Below are 26,707 nucleotides of genomic sequence, written 5' to 3' on the forward strand. Positions count from 1 at the left end.
TGGAAAATCTCATCATCACCCTTTACTAGTCAAACTATTTTCTCATCATTACAAAGTGCTCTGTAGACAGCTATGGCCTCATCAAATAACAAACACCCCACCCCAACTCCCAGTCACCTTCCACAGAAACCCAAAGACCTTTTCTCGTCCCATTTTCATATTCACCGACTGTTGTTTATCCTTGGTCAAATCATAGTAATCCTTTATTATTTGGGTAAATTCCAGATACACCCCCTGTACTTTGGTCATTTTTCAACTACACCCCATCTACTTCATTTTTAATCACTCGCACCCATTGTATTTAAGACTGGTTTGAAACTGTTAGTATTTCCGTCCAAAGTAACGAAAAGACTGAAATACCCATTCGTATTCCCTTTCTTTGAAAAATCATAACTTATTCATATAAGGTCCAAAAATACTCAAACCAGCGCCCAAACTTGCGTAACATCCATGTGTATCTACTGTAAAAATTGAAAAATTAGTTATCAACCAAATATTGTCCAAATTTCAAAAGAACAAGTTGTTCTACAGAAAAACAGGGCAGCCAAACATGTTTTCATAGAAAATCCATAATTAAATCATTTCAACTCCAAAAATATTGAAACCAACTCTCAAAGTTTCGTAACGTAAAGTATTATGCTCAGTAAAAATATCAGATTCATAACTTAATAGGATAGTTCCCAAAAATAAAAAGAAGATGGCTCTGCCCAGATTTCGAAACATGTGTATCAGTTCATATTCCGAAAATCATAACTAATTCTGTGTTGATCGGTTTTGCATGTTCTTGGTATCAAAATCTTCGTCTTTAAACATACTTTAAAAGTTATGAAGACTTCAAAAATTGAATCATAGCAGAAGGTTTCTCAAAATACGAATTTGTGATGGTCCAGAAAGCTGTCAAGAAAGTTTAAGAAGTTACCGGCAAGAAAATAAGTTTTCCGACGAGAGAATGGTGACGGGAGGTGGTGGCTCGTGGTGGAACTGAGGTGGGGGGGTGGAAGAACACCATCCTCCTCCTCTTTCTTCAAATTTCATAGCTCCCTCCCTCAAAAATTAAAATACATGTTTGACTAGTTTTTACCAAGATGATAAAAAAAATGTTATAACCAAATATATTTACACATGCATGAGTGTAATTCTAGGTGTCAAATTGGCCATGCCATGTGTCTACAAGCGTGACATGTGTACTTGCATGCACAAGTGGTCCCAGACACCCGAGCACACGCGTAGCCGAGAAGCTATCCGGGTTTCGGTCTTAGAAAAATATGAAATTCTCACAGTACCCTAAATAAATTATTCTTAGAATAACGCCATTCTCGGAATTTCAAGGAAAAATCCAGAACACATAGATTTGAAATGCCTGGCCAATTGACTTGTAAAATATGTTCGTGACTCCGTTCGCAACCAATAATTAATGGTAGTGATGAATTATCATTGTACTAATATTTTTAATGTGAGGGCTCTCACAGTATATATAGGATGTAAATGGGTTTTGGGGGCAATTTGGTCTTAGAGAAGATGTTTTAGAAGGGAAAATTTCCCTCCAACAAGCCATTACCTGCTTTTTCGTTATTTTAGACGGAAATACTAACAGTTTCAAACCAGTCTTAAGTATTAGGGGTGTGAGTGATTAAAAATGAAGTAGATGGGGTGTAGTTGAAAAATGACCAAAGTACAGGGGGTGTATCTGAAATTTACCCCCTTTTTTTTGTGTTTTTATCAAGGCCAGCTATGAAGTTTGTGTATTTTTATTGTCTTCATTTGGAACATTAGTATTGCTAGAGTATGAAAAGGCCGTGACAAGGGTTGGAGAGATTAGTTCAATTCATCAAGACATTCTTCGTTACCGAAAAAAGTTTAGAAAAAAAAAAAGAAAAAAAAGAAGGGGATTATCAAAGTAGCCCTAATCTCATCATCAAAGAAGAGTGCAGGTGAAAATTTTGCTCTACTTCAGTCTTTCTGTCCAAACCCCCATCTACTTTATGGGTTGTCTAAAAGTTGGGGTTTCCCATTTTGGAAAAATACACATTTGAATATGAGTTTTAAAACCAGTTGGACTAATTGAACAATAACCCGAGTAGGGGTGTGCACGGGTCGGGTTCGGCCCCGACCCGACATGTCGGGTATCGAAATTTTTTTTTTGGCCCCGAACCGAACGAGTGAGAATAACCGTTCACGTGCCCGATTTTTTTGGTTGGGTCGGGTCCGACCAAAACCGAAGTAATCTATATAAATTGGTCGGTTTTGGTCGGGTCGGGTAAGAAAAACAGCACCCTGAGCCCCGAACCGAAAATTGGTTTTTTTCAAAAAATGTACCCGAACCACATGTTCGGCCCAGCCCAAAACCCTTCGGGTCGGGTCCATAGGGCCACGGGTTTTTTGCACACCCCTACCGAGTAGGGGGCTTTGGCAAGGAGATCCATTGTCCTCGTACCTATTTGTTTTGTGTGTGTGGAAGGATTGTCAGCAAGAGGAAAACTCATTGGCTCGGTCTGAGCGAGATACGACTTATTTGAAATTCATCTTTGAAATGAACATTTCATAAAAAGAAATCTTTATGGGGTGTTCCGTGTATTCTATAGTTACTTACCGTATCAATTGTCAGTTTCTTGATCATTGCGATTCGTGGCACTTTGTATTACTATTTAGGTATAGATATTCCCTCGTTTTTTCCTTCTCAACAAAATTTCCCCTGCCATATAAACTTGTTAAGAGAGGTGAGTCAAGCACAAGGGAGTCTGATAAAAAGGTTTGGACTAAAATTTGGTCCCTTCTTACTCCCAATAAGATGGAACACTTTATCTGGAAATGTATTCACGGTATAGTGCAGATTAAGGAAATTTTGTTTCATCGGAAAATCACTCAAGAGTTGTTGTGTCCTGTCCTGTGTCGGGAGGATTGTGAGACGTTTCCACATTTTTTCTTTGACTGTCAGTTTGCACAGATGATGTGGAGACTATCTCCGATTGGGTACGTTCCTAGTATAAATGGGCACTCTTCGATTTTAGCAAGGGCGGCTACACATGTAGTCTAGAGGGTTCACTTTCCTCTGGGTTTAAAAAAAATGCACTGAATTTTTTTTTATTTTTTGTATATAAATTAAATTTTCCTTAGTATTGTCGGGTTGAATTACTCATGCAAGGTAAAAATATGAAAGTCCGACTAAAATTGGGCGAAACATTGTAGCCCAACAAAAACAAAATAAAGTTTGACCGTTTGAGAAGCTAAAACTTAAAGTGGTGCAAAAAAAAAAAAAGTAACCGGTAGAGTACTACTCTTTTTTACGTGAGTAACAAATATTATCTTTTTCCCCTTATTTTTATGATGATATTGTACTTACGAAATAGTTTCAACACTTACTGAGACTCAATGCAACTGTTTGGTACATGCTCAGAAGTAACAACACGTCCCCGTTTTCTATCATGCATAGAAGCTAACAGAACTGAAGACTTTTCGATAATTCATTGTTCAATAAAAATAACAGATTTAACAAATTAATAAACAAGATTTGGGAGTGTCTGTTCCTTATTGCTCAGATTGCCCTATTATCATTGAATACGTGTCATCGTTCGTTCAACGTAGTTGAAATATGTTTAGGCCTTCTCAATTGTAAGTTGGCCTATTTGGCTTAGACCGGGTTTGGGATCAATGTACAACTCTAACATTCTTAATTAGACTGACCAAAGAGCTACACTTTACTTCTAATAATTGGACTCTGAACATTTGTCTATACAATCAGCAAACTAATGGAACTCTAATTGATTAGGGTTTACAAAAGCTCTGATTGTTTTAATCTAACAAATGCTTTATTTAGGGAATTACGTATAATCACACGCACACATACTTATACTGGCCACACAAACAAACACGCAGATGGGGGGCGCGCTGCTACAGTTGCTGCGAGCAAAGGAGACTAAAAACAAGGAAAGGGCGGTTGGGTTGTATGGTGGCAGTCGCGTGCGGTGGTCATGCCTGTTGAGGGGAAGAGGGGAGAGAATAGACAAAGGAGGAGAGATTCCCCAGTAGCGGAGGTAGCGTCACGCGGGCGGAGGGAAGCCCAAAGCCGACTCATGGTTTTTTCTCTCTATTAGGGGTGTTACAAACTACAACGGGTGTGAGGACCAAGTCACACCATATTTTGCTAATTAGTTTGAATAGAGATGCCTTGTTTTGGTAATTTTCCCAAAAGAAGAAGCTGCAACTCATAGAAACCCTTTGCATGGTTTCCGTAGTGACATGGATTAAAGCAGTCCAATAGAAAAATAAACCAGCAGAGAGAGAGAGAGAGAGATGTAAAGAAGGTCACAAGAAAATAATGCTAACTAAACCACCGATTCATCTTTGTTTCATCTTCTTCACTTAAAACTCTTAGAACATATATCAGTGCTTTTTTCATCCAAACTAACAGAACATTAATCTCATACACAGAGTACAAGATTATTGAAGACAAAAACACCATCCTCAAAATCTTTTAACTTTACAAATGTTATCATTTTCCGCTACTCTCTCACTTCTTCCTCTTTTAAGTTTAGAAAGATTCTTGCTTGAGGTGAAAATACACTCTCCACCTTCAATTATTAGAACATCTCTCTCCGTGGAAGAAAGTTTCACATACTGAGTTCTGGACCTTCTGGTCACTTGAAACCACTTGGCGAGACCAAAGTCTTGGCGTAAGGGATGGTAATACAAATGCGATTGTAAATCGGCTGGAAAAGGATCATATTCCCCATCGCTGCTCCAATAATTTGTTTGACAGTGTTGTGACGCAGATTATATCTGATTACTCCTAGTGATCGAATCCTGAAAAAACAAACTCATCATCTTGCATGTCCAGAAGGGTTACAAATGGATTCCAACAATCAAGGTAGAACAGGTAACATTTCACGTCCAAGTGAAGGTTGACGGAGTCTCTTTTCACCCAAATCCAGTTTTCATAATAATCCTTCAACACCCACACGTAGACAAAATTAACATTTCTATAAAAATAAAAAATAAAAAAAAAGAAGCTAATTTCCCTTTCCTCTCAAAGATACAGGCACGTTGTTCCACCCCCGTAAAGAACATTCCCGTCCTCGATTAGGCATAAAATTGAATTCTTCAGTGTCGATTTTAATATCATGATAGAATTGATGGACGATTCCTTCCAGTGCAAGGCTCCATTTAAAATTATTGGACAAACAACGTATTCCGGTTCACAGGAAGAGTAATTAAGTTTCCTCGCTTCCCAAACTATACACAGAGTATCCAAAACGAATGCCCTCCTGACGCAGGAAAAGTAGACTATAATCCTTTAAAATTGGATGGAAGAAAAACCCACATACTCTCCTGACGCAGGAAAAATAGCCTATAATCCTTTAAAATTGGATGGAAGAAAAACCCACATACTTCACATGATTGAACCGGAGGCCTTATAATTACTTTTTCCCCGTAAGAGGATTGTAGACCGAAGACGAAAGATACCCAAGAAACGATTGACAGACCACAAGCAACCCATTGCAAGACCCACAAAGATGTAGCTCAAGCGGTGCTTCCAAGTGATTTGATTCAATACCCATTTTCTTGAACATCTCATTTGCTCTAGCTCTTTTGTAAAAAATAAACACGTCGTTCCCAACTTGCGTGAGAAGAACTGGAGTAGCTCTCTTTAAGATGCATTTCAACAAAATGAGTTGTTGAAGTTAATTCCAACCATTGCTTGCATACCCTTCGACATTCCAGCACACAATCTCCTGAAGGATTTCAATACAGATTTCCTCAGGAAGCTCTCGCATAGCAAAACCGCACTTGTGAATACGAAATGAACAAATTAGCTTATCCCAAAGATGTGGAATCTATGTCCATGTGCACTCATGGACCATTGTGCCTAAATATGCATAAATACATTCAAACTCAATACATTGAACAAATTATATTAATTACGTAGAAGAAAAATGCATGGAGAGAATCAAAACCAAAAGGGCACACACCTATATAGCACTGACACTCTTCGAGGCCGGCATATCCCGGTGTCTGACACGGGGACATGGCAAAATACGTATGGGACACACGTGTCCAATAAATTTTATTAAGGGGAACGACAGGGACAACCTTTAAAAACCATCCATCATAGATATATACACAAACACTTCTACCTTTTCGAAGTGACCTCACTGCTCATACAAAGAGCACAACCTTTAAAAACCCTCCTCACAAACCCATCAAGCCTCCCTCCGAAGCTCAATCTTATTATCCCAAAACCCTAAAACCCATATCCCGTCTGAACAATCTAGGATTCTACAATGCCACCCTTTTTCAACCCAGTCCTCGAAATTCCCCTAATACGAAATGGCCTCGGTCACGTGGGGTGTTGTTCAATCTCTGGTGTCATAATTTGGGGTACTTGAAAGGTATAGGCATAGTCCCAGATGAATTGGAGGACCTGGAATTACCGTCCACTGTCCAAGTGATGCGTGACTCGATCTGGGGTACTTGAAAGGTATAGGCATAGTCCCAGATGAATTGGAGGACCTGGAATTACCGTCCACCGTCCAAGTGATGCGTGAACGAGTCGAGTTGTTGGAGAAACTAGGGTTGACTATTGATGATATCAATGAGTATCCGTTGATGCTAGGTTGTAGCATGCATAAAGTAGTTCTAACATTCCCAAACATTGAAGATAGGGATTCTATTTTCAATGGGAGAAAGATGAGTTGGCTTAAAGATTGCTTTTTGGAAATTCAAAAGTGGGATGACATCATATCTACTCAAGGTTCAAGATTAGTTTGGCTGAACTGCTATGGCATTCCACTTCATGTATGGAATGCAGCTACCTTCAACAAAATTGGTCAAATTTGGGGTGAAATTATTTCGATTAGTGAGGATACTTTCAAATGTGAATCATTTACGGTTGGCAAGGTACTCATAGCTACATCTTCCATGGAGACAATAAATCAGGTGATTCATCACGGTTCCTTCATATTGTAACATAGTGCAATACCAGACTCAGAGCATCCAAGAAGGAAAAAGAAACATTAAGAAAATACAAAAGTACATCATATTATGCAGGTTATAAACAGGATATGTACCACTTCCTAACCCTAATTTTCTTTTTCTCCTCCTTTCGTTCCTATTTACCTTTCCAGGTAAATTTTGTTGCCGAAACGAAATTTATGCTCAGTTGTTCATACCACATGGTTCTAGATCACCAAGAACAAATGAAACCAATTAATACCAACTTGTACCGCCAAGCTATGATGAACGTATCACTTGAAAAAAAAAAACTATAAAAAATATAGTAACAGCATGCGTAGTGCTACCTCAGTTTGTATCTTCATAAGAAACCTATAATCAACTGGCCAAAATTTATATGGCGAATTCTCCACAATTCATAATAAACCTATAATCAACTGGTCAAAATTGATATGGCAAATTCTCCACAACTACATCAATTATACATAAATTCGCAAGGGCACCATCAGTACATGTGATTGATTTCTCCAGTCGAGGCTATTCTTTCCAAGAAGCAATGGACAACACTGCCAAATTTTGTTGAGATTAGGTTTAAAAGGTAACTTACTACAGTGGTTCCACCAACAAATTCGGCAGCAACTCCTGGAAGGAAGCAAGCAATACCTAAATTTAGGAAAGGACTAAATTAGCAGAAGGAAAGTACTGAAAAATGTAATGCACAGGGTAGTCCATCCTGGTCCTTGAATGAGTGTTTGATGTAAAGAAAGTTTCGAAAGTGCTATTTTAGGGGAGAGATACTGAACTTGCATGCACATGCAAAGACATGGACAAAAGAGAATGTATGCAAAGGGAAGTATTTTGTGTTTAAGGAAACTGGCTTTACCTAGTTTTGTATGTGATAAGCATTGTTCTTAAAAAACTCTGGGCGCTAGTCGGGTGGAAGAGAGGCAGGGGCGGTCCTAGAGGGTGCGCAGGGGGGGAACCGGGCCGCTTCACAACAATAAATATTCTCGCATATTATACTATTTTTTAGGTTAATTAGGTAAAATTCTATGGGATTGGCCCCTGCAAGTTTCTTGAGTGACGAAATTTTCTTAAAATTTGTGTAGAGTAAAAATCCCTAAAATTTAGTAGGTTTTCTTTTTTTTTTTTAATTTATATCTCCCCACCTCCCCCAAATGTGGAGTAAGAAATGACGTATAACTAGGAAGAATATCAACTAGTAAGTAGTAAAAATAACTAGCCAAATAGAAAGTCCGATTTTGAAAGTTGAAAACTAAATGAAATCAAGCACTTAACGCATAAAATCATACATGATATGTATTTTGTTTTTGTTAAAATAACATGTAACCCCTATTTAGTAAATTAGTATTACCCATTTAACCTAAAACTCTTAAAAATCACGAAATAGACCTGCCGACTAGTCGCCGCCTAGCTGACTTGTCCCAACTAGCTGATTAATTCCCGACTAATGTATAAAATGCCTAGTCGCCTACTAAATGCGTAGACCCTAAAAACTAGTTGTTGGGTGGCCGCCTTGCGCCTAGGTGCCACCTAGGGCAACTATTAGAACACTAGTGATAAGATATATTTATCCTATTTCACCTATTCAAAGTGCTACAGAAATGCCTAGAGGAAGTGAACAAATCATCATCAAATAGCCGAGATGCACCCGTTCAAAAAGGAAAAAAAAAAAAGCCTAGATGCACAGAAACTCCTCATATGGTAAATAGCGTATTTAAAAACAAGTGAATATTGTTGTAAAGGTGGAAGGACAGAAATAATCGGAAATTAATGTCCATCTATGAAGCACCGACACCTCTAGAGGGCGAGGTATCGCAGTGTCGGACACGGGGACACTGCGGGGACACGTACGGGACACGCCACGTGGCGTGTCCCATAATTTAATTTGAATTTTTCACGGGGACACCGCAGGGACACGGCAGGGGCCAAACTGCAATTTTTTTAAAATTTTGGGGGCCAAACTGTAATTTTTGAAAAAATTGGGGGTCAAACTATAATTTTTTTTAAAAAAAATTGGGGCCAAATTATAATATTTTTAAAATTTTTGGGTGCCAAACTATAATTATTTATTATTTATATATATAAATAAATAAATAAATATACACCTGGCGTGTCTCCCGCCGTGTCCGTGTCCCCATTTTTTTAGAATTCCCGTGTCCCGGTGTCGGTTTCGGTGTCCGTGCCCGTGCCCGTGCCCGTGCCCGTGCATCATAGATGTCCATCTAAAACCCAATAGATGATACAGTGCTCAAGCAAAGTATACGCTAAGGATCAAATAGGCAAAATTGGCAAGTAAATTTTAGCATAAAAAGGGTCAACATGCACATTTGGTGAATTGAAATGCCTTTCAATAAGGTGCAAAAAGAACTTATGCACCTAGAAACACCAAGGACAGAATGACGACAGGATAATCGAAGGACAAAAGAATTTCAAGTTACATATTCTTAAAAAAAAAAATCAATTATTTTTAACTCCTTTTTATTATTGAGGGGCTTGGACGAGAACAAATTCTGTATCTGAAAAACCCCAAACACAATTCTCACAAGCCAGAAGGTTTGTGGGAAAAAAGATTTTGGGGGAAACTTTAATGACTTGTTCGGATGGCTACTTGAAACAAAATTCCAACTCCAAAAACACTCATTACCCCTACTTTCAATCATTACTCTCATTTCTCTCTCCACTCATTACCCTTATCTCCAATCATTATTCTCATATATCTCTCCGCTCATTACCCCTATCTCCAATTATTATCCTAATCTCTCTCTCCACTCATTATCCCAAAAACCAAACCCAATTTTTTTTGAAACCATCCGAACAAGGCATAAGTATCAAGCAACAAAGATCTCAAAAACAAAAACGGAATCAAGAAGCAATGGCACCAAGGAAGAACAGGAAAGAGAATGAAGTCTTACCTACAGTAGCATGGACACCGCGACCGAGGGAAGCAGTATCATAAGGCACCATCCAAAGCCAGCATCATCTACTCCTCTTCTTACCCTTTCCCAATTGCCCAGATTTGAATGCATGTTCTTGTTCTTGGAGGAAAGCTTTTGCTTTTCCGTACTTCTCAGCTCTTTCTTCCTCTAGTTGTGCCTTTTCTTTATCCTTCCTTGCAGATAGGAAGTGATTATCTTTCCTCAGTTCACGGGCTGCACCATGAGCTTCCCGTCTTACATGCCTCTTTAACTTTTTCATCTCAGCTCGTTCACGATTTGGGTCATAATCTCTGCCCTTTACAAAGCTGCAAGATATAAAACAACCAAAGTTTAGCTTCTCAATGCAAGATTCATCACCTAATGCAATTAAGAAATAGGCTTTGGGATTACATGAAAACTGACCCAAAAAAAAAGGAAAGGAAAATAAAAGAAAAGTGGATTACTTCTCCTCAAACTTCGGATTGAGCAATTTAATAGGCACTGGCTTTTGCTTTCGCATCTGCAGCGGGCAACGCAGCATTTGATGTTCTTGGACTTTCTTCTCTATAAGTTGGAAAACATCTCTGATGTTATCTCGTAAAGCACAAGGCATGTGTTCTTGTTCTGCCAATTCAGTTAATAATTTTGAAATTGGTGAGAATATTTCCGGGAAGGAGCTAAATCCTTCACAAGCGTTAACAAATCCTCGGAGAGTTTCAATTACAGATGCAAGAGTGCTGGCCCTGCACACAGAAGCATGTAATCACCATGCAGGGAAGAATCTGAGAGTAAGTGCATAATAAAAAGCATATGCATTAACAGGAAACTCAAGTATGTGTTAGAGCATCTCCAACCCACTAGTCAAATGAGCCTTGTTAGCAAAAATGGCAAGCCCAACCCACTTTCCTTCACTCAAATGGGCTCTCTATATGGCTAGGCATGCCTCAGCCCAACTTCGCTAGCTACATTTAACCAGCCTGGTGAGGCTTGGCAAATGCTAAGGAGGCTCCATATTTACACCATTTCACTCTACAAAGTAATAATCCACCCTTGAGTTTTGAATTTGATTCCCTACATTTTTCTCAACTCGTTGGGTGGAGAGTCAAAGAAAGAGTAGGATTTTACGCAGATGGAAAGTGAATAAGCAAAATAAAGAATCTACTTGTACTTTTGATCAGGCAAAATTAAGAGTAGGGTTGGAAATGCTCTTGTTTAGCTCAAAAGTTTGGGTGGATAGCAAAACCGGAGAGTGGGATTGAAGTATGTAGTTGTAGATGAAAAAGGTGAATAGGCAAAATAAATAATGCACTTCTTTTTTACTTCTTATTAGGTGAAATAACGAGTAGGGTTTAATTTAGTCCTCCGTAGAAGTACAGAGCTCCTGCACAGTTTTAATCAGGTACACCAGGTCAGTGGCCCTACATATGGACACTCACTCCTCCCGAAAAGAGTAGCTGACGATACAAAAGAGAGAACTGATCCTCACACACTTTTTTACCTTCCCTACTTTTTTGTCTTTGGTCATGTTACCCTGTCATGGATGGAAAAATGAACAAATGCAAGGGGAATATTGTAAATTGACAAGGATAAAAACTTAAGACACCAAAAAGATTGCAGGAACCGCTAAGATCAGAGTTCACCATGGACTCACGGCCAAATAAAATTTGGCATATTTAATTTTAGACTAAGTAGAAACTTTCATAAGCGTAGGGCGGTACCGCCTATTATAGTAAATATTCAGCTGGCACATGAACTGCTTTGAACAAAAGTTAGTACCTACTAAGATTAGTCTGTTTAAAGCAACTCCCAAATCAGACCATAAAAGACGAATCCTTCTCCCCAAAAGTGACCCAACATATATTTACAGCCACAAATGCATACAGAATGTATCTAGATCTGGCTACCATCATTTACAAAACACAAACCTTGATCAACAAGTACCATGAAAGAGCCCCACTATACTAACCTGAAATTATCAGAGCTGAAGAAAGGGGAATCCTCAGGCATGTCCATTAACTTGAAGAAATCCAGAGGACTGATCTTTTTCACACATGTATGTATACAAAGCAGAGGGCTGGGTGTTTTAATTTCCATAAAATGATGCCACTGCTACACGGGAAATGGGAATTGGTTATTTTCTTTGTGCAACCAAACAACAAAATCACATGTTATATGGAACAACGGTGAACCCAGTCATACCTGAGAATCCTGAATTCTTCCAGGTTTTCTGTACATTGCTGCCATCAGCAAGGTATGAATGAAAGTAATGGCCTCAGAACAGTACTTTCGAGATTGTTTAGTGACCTGCAGGCAACACAGTCATAATGAACCTTGTGCTTACACACATAAGTCAAAGGAAATAGCTATATTTTTTGAAATATATGCGTTGGTGCTTGAATATCAAATTGTCAATATCTGTCACCATTTGTTTTCACAGAATAAGATTAATCGGACTTGATACAAATAGTTGAAAACGGAATGAGATGTATAACAGCAGTAGTAGGGGTAGGTGTAGAGGTAGGGGTAGTTAGTAACTAATAGCGAAACAACTACTCTTCTAATTCAAACAACAGCTATATACCAGCCTGCGCAATACCACGACAGAAATAGATTAAGGAACTTGATCTTGCACAATAGAAATAGACGATTTACTATGCCCTACAATCCAAAGTTAGGATATCTGAAAATAAATCTTAATAAAAATCAGTAATTTTACATCACTGCGAAAAGAAAAAACCATCATCAATGGTCAAACTATGACAGAAAGAATACTACCACAACACAACAGCAGGAAAAGGAAAAGAAAAAAAACACTACAAGAGGAGTAAATGCTCCAGCGACACGTTTACTGTTAAATGATATTGAGCATCCAGTTTGGCTGAGACTTTGTAGGAAGGAAATGTTAAAAGAGTCTTGACTGCACTTACAGAGAGGACCATAGAGCAGAGAAAGGAACCAAGAGCAATATCCCGCCCAGACATAATGGGACAACGCATCAAATATTCACACATCAACAATACCGCTGGGGTCATGACAGCATGTCGAAAATCAGAGCATGGAAATATCATGGACCAAAGCCTTAAGAGCAATAATGTTTTCAGAGACGGCCAACAGCTTTTTTCTGCAAAGAAGAGGATGTTTGTCAGAGGAATACCTCAACAGAAAAACTTTCCGTAGTGTAGTCAGAAACACCAGGCCATAGAAGGTCTAAAGTAAACTACAGCTGACCTGGATTCTTGACATCCTCACAGAACTGTGTTCGAGTCCGGAGTAGGCGTTGACGAGCACAAATGGCGGCAAAGTATGGAATCTCCCTACTCATCTCCATCAATGGCTTGACAAGCAAATTTAATAACTTGAAATTCAATGGTCTTTTATTTGCTGTAACAGCAAAAAACTGCAGTAGAACACCATAAAACATCTGGAAAGGAACAGACAGTCATATATGAGAACTCAGTTGACAACAATATTTTCATGAATGAAAACAAACATAAAGATAGAGCATAAACAATGGCTCCCCAAATGAACTCACTAAATTTAACCTTACTGAAATAATGAACTCACTAAATTTAACCTTACTGAAATAGCATTACATGCAAATCAGGGTAACAGTAAAGCCTTATTATCAAGTTTCCCACTTCTTTTAAGAACCTATTCCATATTATATCTAGCAATGACGGCAAAATTTTGACATTTGGATTTTCTACTAAGCTGAAGCAAATGCCAGCACAGATCATTTCCAAGGAGTGAAAGCTTATGATAATTTCATACTGAAATTGAAGTTGGAAGTCTATAAGAAATATCATTGAAAGTCACACCACAAAGCTCAACGTGGTATAAAGCTTCATACTTGCATTTTCTTCCGATTTTCTGCAGCAATGCTGATTGCATTACAGGTGCGTATTCGCCTGATTGCTTCAACAATTTGGCTATCAGAACGATTCTCAAACAATGCAGATAATTCTTCCAAGCTTTTTGGAGCAGCTATGACGTAGGGAAGCTCCCCTGGTTGACTTGAAGGCATCTTACCATTTCCTTTGGTTTTCTCAGGATGTACTATTGGGCCAATCAGTCCTCCCTTTTTAGAGTGTTTTGGCTCCATCTCTTCATCACCTCCATCCTCTTCTTCTCCTTCGTCTCCTTCCAAATCTGTACCAACATTGTCGTCATCACTCTGTTCCCAGTCCTTCAAAGAGTTAGTCTTATCATCTTCATCACTGTCTTCATCAGTTCCTTCTTCATCACCATCATCCTCGTCACTCTCTGGATCCTCAGAAGACATTTCATGTTCACTTCCACCATCATTCTTAATTTTCCTCTCCAGAATCTGCTCAATCCAATTCCTTTTAGTTCTTCTCTCTTCATCAAGAGAGAAAGAATCGCCAAGGTCATCCCCAGAAATAGACTTTGGCCTCTGGGCAACAACTTCATAAGCATTTTCGTCCTCATCACTGGAATCATCAGCAGCAAGCATCCTCTTCTGACGCTTTTCCTAGAATTATGGACAATTCCATTAGTTAAAGAGCAGGAAAGCTTTATTTCAAGGAGAAAAATTCTTCCCTAACTCACTTCTCGAAAATGAATAATCTTTACTTGTGCGCAAAAGAGGTTGCCCTCAAAAGACAAAAACACAATTTGAGGGCATAGTATAGATTGAAGTTTGAAGCAAGAAGCAAGAAGCAAGAAGCAAGAAGCAAGAAGCAAAAGAACATATAAAACCGAAACCAAAATAACTTATTGTGCGCAAGTTGCTTGGCAAATACTACTTCTTTGTCCAGCTTTTCAGTTTCGGCTGTCCTAAAAAGATTGTCCATATTGAGATCAATAACGTCCGGTAGTTTCTAAAACTAACCTCAATAAACAATTACTACTTTTATTTATGCAAGTGCAAAATAAAGGGGCTTTTATTGGAAAGAATGCCTTAAATTCAAGAAAAAATGCAATAATTGCATGTCCCCCCAATAGATGGGAACTCCTAAGACGTACAAGCCAAATGGGACAGATAGAGCACATTATAGCTGCTAAAATTGCACAATACTAATTTTATCAAGTCCTCACATGCAAAGGAGTTCTTATTAGATGATTCATGGAGCATGTGTTTACCAAATTGGATCAAAAGCAAAGACTTATGAAGCTTACTAAATTTTCACATTGGTGGGTGAAACCACGACGTAAGTTCTTTGTTTCTCACTCAAGCACTAAAATATGAAAACCAAACTCACAAATCCCTTGACACAAGGTAATTGCCCACCAAAGCTACATACTGTACAGTGTGACTTAACATTGAGGTCATGGTGAAGATATCAAAAATAAAAGAATAAGGCACTAAAAATAACTGAGGTAGCCAAAAGCGACACAACTGCCATGGTTTGAACAAAAATTCTCTTGGACCCTTGATAGAAACAAAAAATAAAGAAGACTTATCAAAAAAAGAAACCAAAAATAATGAACAATACCCCCACCAACCGATCTCCAGAATAGTTGTGCTCAAAGATTCGATGAGTTGACTAGAGCTAGAATTGGATAGCATGATAACAAAAGCAAAAATGTAAAACATAACGAACAGACACAAAGCTTTCTTTGTGGCCAGAAAAAAAATACCTCCAATTGCTCTAGCCTCTCTTTCTCATCTTGGGCAATTTCCTCTGGTGTCTTTGTCCTTTCTGATGGGCGAGCACGCATGTCCAATCCCATCTCTTTGACAAGTTTGTCATAAGAATCAGGTTTATCCTGCCAAAAGAGGTTCAAACTTTAACGGTTGACTTATTTGGAAAGCATAGATGAAAAATTACGACCTCCATTTAAGATTTATTCAATTGCATCTTCCGCTTATGAAACTACAAGCAAATTTAAAAGATGCATACATGATAATTTTCGAAGCTACCATGCTACATTATGACAAGTCACTGGTTGACATGGTTCTAGCCTTACTCCTCCTAGGCAAAGTCAATATTTAGCTTCAGAACCCTTACCAAATTAAAGGAAGACTCCAGAATATTGACCCTTTTAAAAAAAGATAAAACTATAAAAGAAACAAGAAATTGGATATGAGATATAAAATACAAGTTCCACCTTTAAAGCGGGAAAAATTGTCAAATCTATACCTGCTGAAGTGTATCTATGTTCTGAGGAACAATTGCAATATCCTTCTTGACATTCTCGCTCGAAATACTTTTATTCACCAAAGCCTTCAAAGCATTCATCTTGTCTGGTTGAGTCAAAGATAACAATGCCCTAGACTCCACTAGGGATGTGAAATTTTTGTCCAATTCTTCTACCAGCTGTTCATTTTCTTCCTTTTCTTTAGCCTTCTCGGCCTGGAAAGATACAAAAGAGTACACAACAAACAAAGAAGTAAGTGAATAAGTTCATCCATAGCGCAGGCTGAAAATATTTAAAAGGGAAAAATATGACTGGTCATCATCACCTTGAAGTATTTACTCTTAGAAATGATCTCCTCCATCACTTCCTTTTTAGTTTTGTGCCTCTAAGGTAGAAAAACATCACATCAAAAGTTCAAAAGGAAACGTGAGTTTTGCTTATATCAGCTCAAAAAAGGAAACGAAGCACAAGATATGATATAGTACTCACATTTTCCTCTCCTTCGATGAAACCTGACTTCAGTGCATTCAAAGCATCGGTGCCATTGAGTTGTTTCAAAATTGAAGACTTCTCTGTGCAGAACAAAGGAAAATCATTGCTGAGCAAAAAAAAAAGAACAAAGGAAAATCGTTGACAATGTACAAGTAAGAAAGAAATATAGCAATAACAAAATAGAAGTGTAACAATCTCATATAGCATCTGAAAAATTAATACTTAACCATGGGCAAGCTTGCCAAGAGTTTTAAAGAAACTTTAGTTAATATCCTTCAAAGAACTCAGGACAAGAAATCTAAATCAGATAAGCATATAAATAGCAAGTCCTACCATAGAAGTGCAAACACAAAAGAAATCAATTGTGTAGGTAAATATCAGCAAGTATGTACTCTGTACGCCTAAAATTGGCTGCCCTTGGGAGGGTAACAGAAAACCTGGTGGGTAGCGTTTGCTTGGTCAGTAGCACCTGAGAGTGTTTCGATCAATGACAACCTAATCCAAGAGAGAAGTGATTCCCAGGTTGTGGATGCCTGTGCGAATGGAATTGTGGATGTACTGGAAAATCTCCTATACAATTTCCATGTATAATATGGGGTCTTTTCTCCCTCTTTTTGTGGTTTTCATTCAATGTTCAGTTTAGCGGCTGTCTTAGCATTTGTAATACCGAGTTCTTCTATTGTACACGTCTTGTATGGCTCGGTTGTGCTCCTTTTTGGCACCTTCTCAATGAATTACACTCGACAAGATATCTACATAATAAGGGAGAACGGTTTTTGAATCTTATGTCCCACATAAATCCTAACCATTAATTTGCCACATAAATCCTACGGCTCTCCCTCTCTCTCTCTCTCAAACAATATTAATTGCACAATTGCCACTAATTAGATCTCATGTTGCGTCGTGCCTTTAGGCACAGGAGGCACAGGCAAACCCTAGTACATATATAATACATGCAGAACTACACATTCTTATGCATACATATATTTAGAGAGAGGAAGAAGTGATAGATAAGTATTTCTCAAATTAAAGCATCCTAAGATGGAAAACCCCCACAAGGAATAAGGACTCTTCACTCTAGACTGCTTTAACTTGACAAAGAAGTTTATTTTGCGATCAAATATCTTGACAAGTTCTACAATAGCATACAGATTTCAAGTATACAAAATCTTGTTGGGTTTTTTGCCCATGAAAATAGGCCCAATATTTTGGTCCAAGTGTTTTGTTTTTGGAAGTCCAATATTACTAGGTTTTTATTGGGAACAAAAAGGGGTTTTTTGTTTTTTTGGTAGATGGTTCCAGAACTTGTGAGAGTCGAAGATCAGAAAAAAGAAAAAAGGGTTTGGTGCTGTGTGTGCTTCCAGGAAAAGCGGAAAAACGTGGAGTGCACTGTGTGTGTCTGTTGTGACGGTGCCAAGGAAGAGATCAAGGCAGCCACTTTCCTCTCTTTGTTCAAGCATTTTGCAGCAGCCTTTGTGTTCCTTTTGTGGGCTGATTTGCTCCGGTTGGTGCCCTCTGTTTCAGTTGTGTTGGAGAGTTTTGGGTAAGATCTTTCCACTTTGATTGTAGGTTGTTGGATAGGGTATTTGAGAGATTGTTGGATCTCTTTGTAAACCCTTTCTAAACCTTGGTGATAGTGGAAATTGTTCTCTCTCCCGTGGACATAACTGAGTTTGGGGAACCACGTATATTGGTTGTTCTCTTTGTGCCTTGTTTATTGCATATTTAACTTTTTCAATTAAGCTCCGTTTGCGGGTGGGATTGATTAAGGGAAATAATCCCAACAAAGTGGAAACAGAGCTAAGGCTAAGGGAAAAATTAATACGCGAGTTATGGCAGGAAAAAGCACCGGGTTCGCGGTTGAGCTTTTCAATGGGCACAATGATTTTATTCTTTGGCAACAAAGGGTGAGGAATATTTTGGTGAGAGAAGGTTTGGTGAAAGCACTCAAGCCGAAATCCGAAAAGCCGGAAGAAATGAAGGAAGATAAATGGGAGGAGATGAGAGAGCTTGCAAATAGCACCATCCAATTGCATCTCGGGAATAGCACTCTCCAATAAGTCATCAATGAAACGGATCCGGCGGAACTTTGGGCAAAGTTGGAGAGTAGGTACAAGTCTAAACCTTTGACGAATAGGTTGTCGTTAAAGAAGCAATTGTATGCGTTAAGTATGTCCGAGGGAGAAAATATTAATGAGCACTTGGATGAGTTCAATCGGCTGATAACGGAGTTGGAAGCCATTGACGCAAAGATTGAGGAGGAAGATAAGGCGATCATTTTGTTGGTTTCCTTGCCGATATCGTATGAGCATCTCCAAACTACATTGTTATTTGGGAAAGACACTCTCGAACTTATGAGGCTATTGCTACACTCCTATCCCATGAGTCGATGCGGAGGAAGGAGAGCAAGAGGATGTCGGAGGATCGTGCCATGGTTGCATTTTCCGGTAGTCAAGCTAGAGGGCAGACAACCGAATGGCAAAATGGGTCTAAGCCAAGGGGGCGCTAATCCTCGCGAGGTAGTGAGTCGTGGGCTTATGACAAAAGGAAGTGCTACTTTTGTAATGAAGGACATAATAATGAAGTTTTGCCCAAAGCTCAAGGCCAAGATAGAGCAAGAGAAAGGAAAATCCGAAGCGACGGTGGTTGAGAGCTCCACCGAAAATGATGGTGATTTGCTTGCGGTGACTTCCGAAGGTACGAAGCATTTTGGTTGGGTTATGGATTCCGGATGTTCGTGCCATGTGTTCAAATCGGAAGTATTTTTGTTCGTATGAGGCTTGTGAGAAAAGTACCATTAGGATGGCAAACAACACGGTGAACAAGGTTGTTGGCATGAGTTCGGTACGTTTTCGTACGGCCGATGGAAGGTTTGTGACATTGACTGGAGTTTGACATGTTCCGGTTTGAGGAAAAATTTGCTTTCCCTAGGAATGTTGGACGCAAAGGGTTGTAGCTTTGCATCAAGGGATGGAGGTCTTGAGGTTTTCAAGAATGAGAAGGTGGTGTTGCGAGGCAAGATGGTGGGAAACTTGTACAAGCTTCAAGGTCGTGCGGAGAGGAGGCTTACAAGTTTCGGACACCAAGCTAGCGGAAAAGAGAAGCGTCGAGTTACGCAAGTGTGGCGTGTAAAGGCACAAGCAAATGAGTCGATATGTGTGGCGAGCAACACCGAAAAAGAAGTGTCTCAAATGATGAGTTTTGAAAGGGTTGACAAAGGAAAAACAAGTGCAAGGAAAAGGGTCACATTTGCAACCAATTTGGTTGCCGATGTCTTCGGATAGGCACCCGAGTGAGGGAGTGCAAGGCACCCGGATGAGGGGGTGCAAGGCGCCCAAGTGAGGGGGTGCGAGGTTCCGAGTGTGGGTGTATTTCACATGAGCAAGGGGGTGATTGTTGGGTTTTTTGCCCATGAAAATAGGCCCAATTTTTGGCCCAAGTGTTTTGTTTTTGGAAGCCCAATATTACTAAGTTTTTATTGGGAACAAAAAGGGGTTTTGTGTTTTTTCGGTAGATGGTTCCAGAACTTGTGAGAGTCAAAGATCAGAAAAAAGGGTTTGGTGCTGTGTGTGCTACCGGGAAAAGGGGAAAAACATGGAGTGCACTGTGTGTGTCTGTGTTGTGACGGTGCTAAGGAAGAGATCAAGGCAGCCACTTTCCTCTCCTTGTTCAAGCATTTTGCAGCAGCCTTTGTGTTCCTCTTGTGGGCTGATTTGCTCCAGTAGGTGCCCTTTGTTTCAGTTGTGTTGGAGAATTTTGGGTAAGATCTTTCCACTTTGATTGTAGGTTGTTGGATAGGGTATTTGAGAGATTGTTGGACCTCTTTGTAAACCTTGGTGATAGTGGAAATTGTTCTCTCCCATGGACGTACCCGAGTTTGGGGAACCACGTATATTGGTTGTTCTCTTTGTGCCTTGTTTATTGCGTATTTAATTTTTTCGATTACGCTTCCGTTTGTGGGTGGGATTGATTAAGGGAAATAATCCCAACAAATCTAAGGAATCTGAGGAGGTCTTTTGCTAAATAAGGAGGGCTCTCAGAGTTTTATTTCCTTGTGTTTTGACAAGAATTCAGACAGCTATAGGAAAATGCTACATCAGGAGGTTAACTCCAGAATCTCACACTTGATATCTGCGGGTAGGCGGAAGGATCTCGCCACATGACACTTACCAGCAGGCCAGTGGCCCAGTAGTAAGGCAGGTAAGCCCTTCCAGAACCTTGTCCCTCCTCACTCAAAACAAGGTACCTCGGGATCCATTTGCCTCCTCTCTATACACAGGAGTACTAGGAGTCTAGGAAAACTTGGGGAGATTTCCACAATCAATGTTTTTAAAGGCAAATGCCTAGTGTGAGGCTCTAACCCCCAAAAGGCAACGCGTAGTCCTCGAGGCAAAAGTATTTAGAATTTAATTTAGAGTTAAATAAATACACATACTGAAAAGTAAAACAAAGTGAGAGTGATGACAATACTATGTAACATTCTCAAAAGCAACTCTAAGCCAAGAAATATATATATGTTAATATATATTCAATACTCAAAATACCCTAATTTCTGTGAAAAAAAGGCATACTCAAATACGTACTCTCACTTCAAGTAAAGATTTACAAGTTGAAAGAGGCTGAGAGTGTGGCAATCTATAAGTCATGTGTTCCTGCAAAGCGTATATCTCACATGAAATGCGTAAAAATGCACAAAACACACACCTTGTGCGAAGGCCCGACACACACGGCATAGGCTTTCAGAGAGTGAGGGACAAATTCGAAGGCCTCAAGGCTTTTTTCCAAAGCCTATCCTTAATGCAGAACTCGAGACGACCCTCAACTTAGCCTTTGAAAATGCTGCCCTTGGTAACTCCTATCTATCTACATACTAAATAACACCCTGTTGAGCCTAGCGACTGCACCACACTAGTTGGGCCAAGGAACCATGCTGGGGACCAAAGGAGGAATGCAATATGGAGGCTAGAACTAACTGTTTGTCAAGGCTTGTCCTCTTCGAGACGAGCTCTAACTTGACTGCATAATTAGAAGGGAGGTGTTGACTGATATCTGACAAATCGCAAGACATATAACAACCACCTCTTGACATTTGGGAGACCCAAGCCCGTATCATACCTAACACCAAACTCAACTCCATGATAAAGGCCTCCACATTTCACTAAAATTACTTTTGCAAGTCCCTTGAGTCAGAGCCTAAGTTCTGATTTTAGGACTCAGAGAAGCATTGCCAAAATCCTTTCTATCCACTAATGAGGAGAAAATGTACCAGCGGGCTTCCCTCCTCTCCAAGGTCCCTATGTACGGATGGTTTGTCACAGCCTTGAAGACCTACATTTGGTAAATACAAACTGAGCATACTTTACTCTCTGATTGACCACGCTACAGTCTATACTACCATCCATATCCCTCTCTGTACCCTCCCCTCTGCTCCTCTGCCTCCAGTGGTCTCAAGCTATTGCAATACAAGTCATTTCCCAATGGCGAACTCAGTTCAGCTCTTAATTTGAACACAAAAAATTATCCAATAGCCATGTGGTGCTTGAGGTCCCCCCACCACATTGGTGTGGTGCCTAAGACAAAGTGTATAGGCCCCACACCTGGTGGCAGAGGGGCCTGGGTGCCCCAGTGGTACTAAATAATATCTCCCTCAACATCAAAATAAGTAATCTAAATCAACAAATGGTAGCCCTTATAGTTAGAATTTTAATGGAAGATAAATCAGTTCCAGCTTCAACATTAACGAGTAGAATTCAAAAGATACAAAACACACAGACAAACAACGAGTTACAAGACTATCTTTATAAATCGTATATTCAATTGGTCAAACACCTACTCCCTCCGTCCCATAAGGTTTGGCACTTTCACTATTCCAGCCTTGTGAAAAAATTAACTATATCTTTTAATCCATAATGTTTTTTATAAGCAATATGGATCTTGTTTGATAGAGTTTAATTTGTTCTATTAAACAAAGTTCAAAAATCGCCTAAAACATTATGGATTGAAAGATATATGCAATTTAAAAATGGCACGCATTCCTGAAAATGCCAAATATTATGGGACGGAGGGAGTACTATTCTTATACCAACCCGCCCTTTTGATATAAACCCATTGAATTACAAATTGAGAAGGTCATAGAACGAACTCATTCTCCCTCCATAGAGTTTTTTGTTTCAAAACACTAATTCGGTAAAAAGTGTGCTTCGTGAAATGTTAGGGATCATATGTACTCAATGCTGTCCATTTATTTGGTAGAGAATCGTAACAAAAAATAAGCATCGAAGTATTCTTTTTTGTTTTTATCACAAGCTTCAAAGTTTCTAGCAGAAACTAGAAACTTACTCTCAGTATCAGGATCTTCGACATCGTCCTCCTCATCAAATGGTACTTCATCCTCGAAATCATCCCTTCCTTGAAGTCCATTTTGATTGTCAAATTCGTCTTCTTCCCCATCTGATAAGTTATACTTGCTCTTCTTGTTCAATTTCAGCTACCAAAAAACAGAAGAGCAACGATATCAACTAAACAATGGTCCCGCAAAACAAACTAAGAACATCTATCATTTCAAGAAAACCAACACAATTATTATGATACATCACTTCTTTTGCTCCAATAATTACAATATCAGCCATTTTGAATACTTGATTTGACTTTTGTTTAGTTTTTTGGAACTACTTCAAACACATTAAAGATTCAAGATTGAACTTGTTCCACCCAAAATCCCATACTTTCTCGGCAACCAAACACAGCATAGTTGTACTCAAAACTCCACAGAACCAACACTTCCTCCAAATTTTACCTGGCGCTCGCGCTGTGACCTCAATATGGCCTTGTCGAACTCACCAAGCTCATCATTTTGCTCCCCGATACGCTTATCGATAAACACCGATGACTTTCCACTCTGCTCATACTCCTTCAACAATGTCTTCTCCCTCTGCAATCCCACACACCACAAGTAAATCAAATCGCACATACATACCACAAAGAACATCTGAACAAGCATATAAACATACATACGGATACACATGTTAACACTGATTTCAACTTCCAGGTGCAATCTCCTATAATTTGGCGTGCAAACACTTAGAATTTCAATATAGAGGGCTACTGCACCTGAAATTTTTTATAAAACCCCAATATCTTACTAACAAACTGTAGTAAAGGAGCAAATAAAACCACCAAAATGCAGAACTTCGATACAGCTTCTACATGTTTCCACACATATTCATACACTTTCAACACACATTTCACACTTAATAGTTTCCTATACATATACACTTAGATACATAATCCTCCAGTAGATCCCACACTTGCGCTCTCAATCTTCGCTCTATACTCGCATTCTCAATCCTCGCTATACCCTCGTATACTCAATACCCGCTCTTGCGGATTTTACTCCCCATCCCAAAGTGCTTGGCCACTGCGAAAAATCATGCAATTTTTAAATCAAATCAAAGTACTTCATGAGTTCTTCAATTGGGTGACAGAAATTTAAAACATTATGAATGGAAGTAATTTATTTATACCCAATCATTGCACAACTTTTCGTATGGAACAAGCAATTTGTGAAGAGGTAGCAATAATTAAGGATGTTTCTGGAAAACACTTTTACTCTCGCGCTCCCGCTCCCATATTATGTGACTAAGCAAACACACACACAAACAAAGGGATCTACATGCATGTATGCATTAACATACTAGTGTTTCCCGTTCTATGCACCAAAAGAAATATATCTGCTCCTATGAATCGAAAGTTTGGAATGTCAATAAAATTAAGTCAAATTAACTACCAATTATGAAAATTGTAGGATAATCAAAGCAAGCAAACAAAAACTAAAAAAATGTGATTGTTATTTATGTTCTTCATACAATAAATGCGGGAAATGATTTTCGCACTCCATTTTAAAAATATATATATGCACTCCAAATTTTGTCTCATAAGTTTTCTGTTGAGTGTAATTGGTAGCACTGAAAGACATTTTTTTAAGTGCATTAAGAACATGGGATGCAAAAATCATTTCCCTAAGATCCAACTCCCCGACTTCCAAGAATCATTCTCCCACCTTCCCCCGTGTACTCTCTCTCTCTCTCTCTCTCTCTCTCTCTCTCTCTCTCTCTCTCTCTCTCTCTCTCTCTCTCTCTCTCTCTCAATTCCTAATATTTTACAAGTCTACAATCACACACAAACACTCACGTAAATTTGTGGGAAACACACACCGGTGGTGTAGCGTGTGTGAGCCACATGCATCTACCTGAGTGTTTATGCATTTGGGTGTGGTTCTAGACTTTTTGGAAATTTAATTTGGAGGTTCTTCAGCCTAAATTTTTTCTGTAAGTACACACACATGTGTGTATGTTTATCTATCCAGTATTGAATGATAACGAAGAAGCTGAAATGGGAGAGAGTAAGAAGTTGCCTTTCGGATGGCAATGGAGCGAGCGAGGCCGATGCGTTGCTCCTCGCCCTTCCGCTTCTTTCCGAGCACGTCGAATTTGCGCCTGGACCAGATGGTCTCGAAGGGGTTCGGTTTGGGGGCTCTAGGCTGCTTCATGGCCACGGCGGTGGGACCGCCGGGTTTGCTCTTCTTGTTTTTCTTCTTCTTCTTGTCATTGCTGCTCGCACTGCTGTTCTTCGTGGCGTCTGATTTCTTCGCCATGAATGAGTTGCTGAGAGAGGGAGAGAGAGAGAGAGAAAGGGGTTTAGGGTATATGCCGGTTTTGGAGGGGGGAGAATCGATTTTGGGTTTAGGGTTGGTTGGACAAGGTTCGAGCTGTGGGTCGGAAAATTGAAATGCGCTGGAAAAGAGATGCGGGCGGACTAATAACGGGCTAATCGAGCTGTGGATCGGAAAATTGGGCTTCACAATTTGTTGAGCTTTAGCCTGCCTATTAAAGGACGGTTGGTTCAGTGATTGAAAAGTTTAGGGTCAGTTGGACAAGATTCAAGTTCAAGTTCTCGTAGTTTTTTATTGGCGTTAAATGTACTAATGTTAGTTCATGCCTACGGTACTACGCATCCCGATTGGAAGGGGATGTCAGTTGTGCGATTTAGGTGAAAACCATGGGCACTTAACCGGGAAGTGGGAGAATGCACAGCCTTTGGATCAAATGAATCTAAGCCGTGCCAACAACTTGTCCCCACACTCACACCCTTCTGTTTTATAATAGAGATTTTTAACATCATTCACGCGTGGTGAGACGTTAGCTTCGGTTCTTACATAAGTGCGGCAGGTTCCTCTACAAATAGTGGTATGGTGGTGACTGGGCAGGGGCGCAGCTATGTTTGGGTCCGGAGGGCCCCGGCTCTCCGAGCATCCGAGTTTTAATTTTTTTATTTTGTATTTATGTTATTTTGAATATTATTGATAATTATTCGTGTATAACTACGGCCTGTTCCAAAAACGAAAATAAGTACTTGTTTTTTAAAAAGACAATTTCAAGTTAAAAAATAATGTATTTACGCAAATAATTTTTATAACAATATGAATTTCGTTTGATAGATCTTAGATTTCATTGAGATCTTTTGAACGGTGCAAAAAAAATTGAAAAAATATTTTTCATTTACAATATTTTTTAGTTTGAAAATGTGAAGTAAGTATTTATTTTTTAAGAAGGTGTTCTGGATATAATCTTAATAATTTTTTTTCAATTTTGATAAAAAAAAAACCTTAGTTATTTTACATAATCATTTCTCAATTTCTTTCATAAATAAAAAATAAGCACGTAACGGTTGAAGTAGTCTAAAGAATAATTTCAATATACAAATGCAATGAATTGAAAAAGTAAAAAATTTAAGATATAGTAATAAGTATACATTCTGATAAAAAATATATATGTCTATTAAGCCGGTCCTCCGGGATCAAAATCCTGACTCCGTCACTGCGACGGGGCAATACTCTCTTGCAAAGATGACAGGTACTATACCTGTATTTCCATCTTGTTCACCAAAAAAAAGGTCAATTCATAAATGGGCATATGGTTATGGAGGGGTTGATAAAAAAAAGAATATGGGAAAATGACGGCCAATGACATGTTTTGATAATTAATATCCGCCAATGACATTTTCAGTATTAACAATTGTTGTTAGCATGTCTTTGAAAAGGTATTAATTATACACGTCCTGACCGTCATTTTCCCAAAGAATATTGTTATGGAGAGGGAGCAGCGATTTGGGCTGGATAGCTACTGAGATGTGGCCTGAGTATTAACGGGCTAATTTAGCTGTATGAG

General features: G+C 39.1%; 1 protein-coding gene across 5 annotated transcripts; it reads right to left on the minus strand.

Annotated features, from left to right (window-relative positions):
* Positions 1 to 7,230: 7,230 nt before the first annotated feature.
* LOC131310551 (uncharacterized) lies at positions 7,231 to 25,334 on the minus strand. Of its 5 annotated transcripts, XR_009195257.1 has the most exons (16): positions 24,895 to 25,334; positions 23,278 to 23,412; positions 22,821 to 22,968; positions 16,479 to 16,561; positions 16,315 to 16,374; positions 15,992 to 16,204; positions 15,489 to 15,617; positions 13,738 to 14,379; positions 13,116 to 13,308; positions 12,815 to 13,008; positions 12,087 to 12,191; positions 11,854 to 11,996; positions 10,352 to 10,630; positions 9,885 to 10,213; positions 7,376 to 7,611; positions 7,231 to 7,320 (listed from the first exon to the last, which is right to left on the minus strand). XR_009195257.1 is itself a non-coding variant. In XM_058337620.1 (14 exons), the coding sequence occupies exons 1-14, from the start codon at positions 25,132 to 25,134 to the stop codon at positions 9,949 to 9,951; spliced, it is 2,829 nt and encodes a 942-aa protein (XP_058193603.1). In that variant the 5' UTR covers positions 25,135 to 25,334; the 3' UTR covers positions 9,737 to 9,948. The 5 variants fall into 5 exon arrangements, 1 of the variants encoding a protein (XP_058193603.1); XR_009195258.1 differs by having other exon boundaries at positions 7,231 to 7,611; positions 11,854 to 11,993; XR_009195256.1 differs by having other exon boundaries at positions 7,231 to 7,590.
* Positions 25,335 to 26,707: the final 1,373 nt, after the last annotated feature.

Source organism: Rhododendron vialii, chromosome 12a, assembly GCF_030253575.1.
Source record: "Rhododendron vialii isolate Sample 1 chromosome 12a, ASM3025357v1".
In the NCBI taxonomy this organism is placed as follows: Eukaryota; Viridiplantae; Streptophyta; class Magnoliopsida; order Ericales; family Ericaceae; genus Rhododendron; species Rhododendron vialii.

Excerpts from the sequence above, each read along its gene's own strand:
- LOC131310551 (XM_058337620.1), bottom strand. The coding sequence starts at position 25,134 with ATGGCGAAGAAATCAGACGCCACGAAGAACAGCAGTGCGAGCAGCAAT. Across the intron at positions 23,413-24,894 it reads GCTCCATTGCCATCCGAAAG|AGGGAGAAGACATTGTTGAA; the intron begins GCAACTTCTTAC and ends GTGGGATTGCAG. Across the intron at positions 15,618-15,991 it reads ACATAGATACACTTCAGCAG|GATAAACCTGATTCTTATGA; the intron begins GTATAGATTTGA and ends CTCTTTTGGCAG.